At 44.4% G+C, this 5,179-nt stretch overlaps 1 protein-coding gene across 1 annotated transcript; it reads left to right on the plus strand.

Moving 5' to 3' along the window:
• Nucleotides 1–1,137: 1,137 nt before the first annotated feature.
• Nucleotides 1,138–3,822, plus strand: dlx3b (distal-less homeobox 3b). Its single transcript, XM_041962703.1, has 3 exons — nt 1,138–1,760; nt 2,603–2,787; nt 3,048–3,822. Exons 1-3 carry the CDS (start codon nt 1,418–1,420, stop codon nt 3,360–3,362), a joined length of 843 nt encoding a protein of 280 aa, XP_041818637.1. The 5' UTR covers nt 1,138–1,417; the 3' UTR covers nt 3,363–3,822.
• Nucleotides 3,823–5,179: the final 1,357 nt, after the last annotated feature.

Genomic DNA, 5,179 nt, shown 5'->3' on the forward strand with positions numbered 1-5,179 from the left:
GTATTTGGGTGGCTGCAGTCCCTGCTAGAAATAAGTGGATTTTCCTCACTTAAATTTGGGTGATTTGGGCTAACTGCTGCTTTTAAAACGTTATGATCGTGCTACAGAAATGTTCCAAAAGAGGGCGCTAGATTATCACACATGCGAGGCCACGGGGTGAACGTGTGCTGTATCAGAAGTGTCATTTAAAAATTTGAGATTATGGTGTTTGGAAAGTGTTCTGTAACGGTGGAAAATATCAGAAGTAGTGAGCAGGACACAGTCTGTACACCTTCAGCCGCGTGAAACTCCGTTTGTCTGTTTTTCGAGGCAGAGAGCTGAAGTTCCATGTGTGAGTGGATACAGCAGGGGGCGCTGCGCACCGTGATTTCAGCTGGCAGTGAGTTTTTTTTCCTTTTTAAATTACAAACGAAACAACTTTTTTCCCCTTTTTTCTTCCCAAAAAAGCATAATGTTCCTCAAAATAAAATTGTTTACCTTTTTACTATTTTGCCTGCCATGTTGTCTATAAGTTCACTTCTTTGCCGTCTTTTTCCAATAGTGATCGAATTTACATTTATAAACACACACACACACACACACACACACACACACACACACACACACACACACACACACACAGCACGGACGGTGTGGAGGTATTTACCCGCAGGCAATATCAGTTGAACGGGTCTTTTACCTATCTCGTCCATCTCTTTAACGTAAAGTTCACTGTCCGACACACACCTTTGAATGACAATAGGAGCCTGTGGGAGGCTGGCTGGCAGCCTTTCAATAGGCTGAATAAAGTGTGATCTCTAGGTACTGTTAAGACAACATTGCATAAAACACATTAAGGGGACGGTCTGGCTGCGGGATTAGGCTTTAGAAAGGCTCTGGACTGCTATTGTGTTGCAACATCTTGGTGCCAGCCTGTAGGTGATGCAGTCGCTGAGGAAAACCTGGACCTATAGGTAGATGGACAGGCCGCATGTTCACCCAGTGAACAGGTAAACGCAAATCTAAAGAGAGAGAGAGAGAGAGAGAGAGAGAGAGAGAGAGAGAGAGAGAGAGAGAGAGAGGAAAAAAACTCAGGACAGCGAGCTATGCGTGCAGAGGCGCTCTTGGCTGAAGGCTGGGTTTCACCGCGACTTCGCCTGGAGCGCAAGAGGGGGGAAAACAGTGGAGCCAATGAGAAGGCAGCTTCCAGTCCAGCGCTCTATAACTCTGTGTCACAGGGGCTGAGCGTTGCCACAACCAAGTTTCTGCAGCTGGGAGAGTTTCAGTGGACTATAGGCTACCCGAAGCTGTGCGTTCAAAGAGCGCGCACACACACGACACTTCTTTCATTGCGATTATTATTTTTTGTTGTTCTGCGCACTCCAACACAACAGAATCCACCCGTGGACTTTCTTCACTCTGGAGGGCTGCTTTCACCATGAGCGCCGGACAGACGTATGAGAAGAAGATTGCGTGTATTTTGACCGATTTGCCAGGATCTATGAGTTGCCACCCGAACTCCAAGGACTCTCCTACTCTCCCCGAGTCTTCGGTGACGGACATGGGCTACTACAGCGGACAGACGGCCCACGGCCAGCACGAGTATTACCAGAGTCAAGCGTACGGACAGCCCATGAACTCTTACCACCATCAGTTTAATCTGAACGGAATGGGAGCCGCTGGAGCGTACGCCACCAAATCTGAATACCCCTACACAAATAGCTACAGACAGTTCGGACATTACAACAGAGATCACCTGCAGGCCTCTCCTCCGAGCTCAGGTAAATGTTGCCATAATCACCGGCTCTTTATCTGCAATCGTGTTTATCTCCAATGTGCGTAATGTTGTCTGCGCCTGTCTCATATAGATAATCCTGTAAAAGATCACTGCTGCACTGCATATGAATCATATTCCAGCTTTTTTTCCTATGTTATTTATTATCTTTATTTTATTTTATTTATCTATGAGGCATGTCTTGTTTTGAACTTTCCTTCAGTTTTTGGAAAACTTTTGTGGTTGAAATGGGAGGCAGAAATATGCAGTGTGACTCGCCGCCTTAAGTCTCATTACATTCTTTCTTTGCGTCTCATGTCTCCATAAATTTACCTCACAGTGTGATCTTCGCCGGCCCGTATATTTGATTTATTATGCATTTGCCGGTTAAAAAACTAACATTTGCTCAGTGGTAGACTACTGGCTGCTGTTCGTGTCGTGTTTTAACAGCCCTTCTGGGAGCGAGCCAGCCATTAACAGCTGGCCGTAAAACAATGATGGTTTGATTAAAGCTAATAATATTCACTCCATCAATTTTAACATGTTACCGATGGCCTGCCAAACTGGAAATTTGACAAAGTAAAATGTTCCTCTCTGAGAGAAGCAGCTTACATTTTTATGGTTTTGTGACTCTTGTGTTTTCAGGTCTTTCAAGTTGCCATATTTTGTTTTATTGTTTTGCCACATTGTATGTCAAAACATTTGTAAATATATTTTTGCATGTGTTGTCGTGCAGACATTATTCTCACCCCGCCTAGACTACATATAACTGAGTGTTTTTCACTGCATGGCTGCTCAAAGTTTTCCTCATTGCTGTATTTAATCCAAATATTTTGCTGTGATTTTCAGTGAAAGAGGAGCCAGAGCCTGAGGTCCGCATGGTGAACGGAAAACCGAAAAAGATCCGCAAGCCGAGGACGATCTACTCCAGCTACCAGCTCGCTGCGTTGCAGAGGCGCTTCCAGAAGGCGCAGTACCTCGCTCTGCCCGAGAGAGCAGAGCTGGCGGCTCAGCTTGGCCTAACTCAGACACAGGTAAGCTGCCTGACCGGGTGCAGCACGTTATAGTTTCTAATTGATCAATACTGTTTGATTCACGTGCGTCAGGGCTTTATGTCCAGCAATTTGTTTCGTAATTATCCATCGATGCGTAATTACGCACATCAGACGGTGGATTTCTGTGTCTCTCGGTTTAATCATCTTTATTCAGATACAAGTTAAAGATATTTTATAGCATTTTTATCTTTGATTTTTCTGCTGCATTACAATTAACGTTCACACGCTTATTCTCTCAGGTCAAGATCTGGTTCCAGAACCGGAGGTCCAAGTTCAAGAAACTGTACAAAAACGGCGAGGTTCCCCTGGAGCACAGTCCTAACGCCAGCGACTCCATGGCCTGCAATTCCCCGCCCTCCCCCGCTGTGTGGGAGAACAGCACCCCTCAGAACACCCCGATCAGCAGACCTCAGGTCCCGCAGCCGACGCACAGCTCGTCGCCGCCCTACCTGGAGGATTATAACAACCACTGGTACCAGCAGGGATCACACCTACAGCACCCGGGCACCGTGCACCACCCAGTCCCGCAGCAAAGCGTGGGAGCTGTTTATTAACAATGACTCAAGAGCAGATTTATCTCCTCAGTTTCTTTCTTTTTTTTTTTTTTTTTTTCAAACGAGGTCTCTCTACAATGACTCTACAGAGCGAAGGTTGAGTGGACCGGGAGCAGGCCTGAAGTGAAACATGACTTTTGGTTTTCGGATGATCAAAAATGTTTCAGAACTGGGTTTTCCATTCACAAAGCACATAAGGGATTTCTGATCACTTGTGGCCGCATATTTAACGGACATCTGGCGTGGTTCTTTTTTTAAATTATTTATCGCTTCTGTTGTATTTCCTTACATTCTTTTGTAAATGAATATGCAAACTTTTGTTTTTTGTTTTTTTTTAAAAAAACAAGTAGCCTAACCACGAACCGAAAATTGACGAAAACCGTGCAGTTGATCCATGCTACATTCAAATCATGCATGTGGGTTTGTAGAGAGCGCGTCGAAAAGAAAAAAAAAAAAACCTCAGGTCATATTTATATGGATTTGTACAAAACGTCGAAGGCTGTAAATATGTGTTAATATGCAGAACCACTATGATCATATTTGTTTGAAACGGAACGTCTGCACTGTGGTGCTTCCACAACCATTTTCATATTCATGTAATTAGTCCACTTGTTGCCTTTTTGTCATCTGAATAAAGGTGTTACTTGCATGTTGTGTGTCTAGCCCCTTTATAACAATGCTACTGTCCAGCCGCCTTTTACTTATTGGTTGATTTTGAGATGCAGGACAAACCGTGCAGATAATTAATATATAGTCTGTGAAGTCCGTGAAGTATCCCAAAGAGCGCAGGAAATGATTCCGAAAGCAAAGAGAGTTTTTCTCTTTTGCGCATTAGTTTAACCTGTTTGAACTTTTTTTTTAATGAATCAGATTAATAATATAGATCGCCCTCAGTAATCTGGATTACTTCACTTGGTCAGAATTTGCTCGCACTGGGTGTAGGTTAATTCATAAATCTAGCTGCGCATTCACAAAACACTTCGCAAAGGTTTATAGTGAATATTGAATTATAATCCACGCGTCTTCTAAGTATTTACTCACGCGTGGAAAATAATAACAGCGTGACATAACAAATAAGTGAAAGGATAACAGTGTCGTGCCATGTCGCACCGGGCAGAGCATGATAGTTTAAAGGTGTTTAAAGGAGCTGTATTCTGGTTAAAGCCCATGCGCGAATTCATCCACTTTTTACTTGAAACCAAAAGACCAGAGAACCAGCGCATCTGAATCTGCGAGGTATTCTTTTGTTAACCTCATTATGGAGTAATCAAAAAGGTTATTTATCTCACTGACCACCCCACAAAAAAGGGTAAGTGCTCCATTTGGTGCACTCTAACGCTCACAGTGCAGTGGCGAATGCTCTGACTCCCTCTGTTCTGGCGCTGTGTGCTGCGTGCAAAGCGCAGCAGTAGGAGGCGACGCACACGCAGACATGTTGGAGTCGCTCGGTTTTATTACTATTCTGCTGCCAGATAGTGAGAGAGAACTCCGCGCTGCACACACACATACAGAGAGAGGGGGTGGTGGTGTGCGGGGGTGTAGCAAGTCTGCTGCACAATGGGGTCCCGCGCGCGCGCGCACGCACGCGCCCAGCAGGATGGATGGAAACGCTGCCAAAAATCGAAGGTATAAGAAAACATAGCCCCTTTTCTTTTTTTCTTTTTTTTCTTTTTCTTTGAGTTTGTCGCTTTTTATTCTGTTGCATTTGGCAAAGTAATCCTGAAAAATGATCCAAGACTGCTGATAAGCAGGTTTTTACACTCGAGTTCAGCGGTTATTTGGGACGTGATGACGCACTCGTTTTACCCAGCATTGAA

The sequence above is a fragment of the Chelmon rostratus genome, chromosome 21 (assembly GCF_017976325.1).
Source record: "Chelmon rostratus isolate fCheRos1 chromosome 21, fCheRos1.pri, whole genome shotgun sequence".
NCBI classification, from domain to species: Eukaryota; Metazoa; Chordata; class Actinopteri; order Chaetodontiformes; family Chaetodontidae; genus Chelmon; species Chelmon rostratus.

What these genes read in the sequence shown, in the direction of transcription:
- dlx3b (XM_041962703.1), top strand. Translation starts at nt 1,418, where the DNA reads ATGAGCGCCGGACAGACGTATGAGAAGAAGATTGCGTGTATTTTGACC. An exon ending in GGCCTCTCCTCCGAGCTCAG is followed by an intron (nt 1,761 to 2,602) that starts GTAAATGTTGCC and finishes TGTGATTTTCAG; the next exon opens with TGAAAGAGGAGCCAGAGCCT. An exon ending in TTGGCCTAACTCAGACACAG is followed by an intron (nt 2,788 to 3,047) that starts GTAAGCTGCCTG and finishes TTATTCTCTCAG; the next exon opens with GTCAAGATCTGGTTCCAGAA.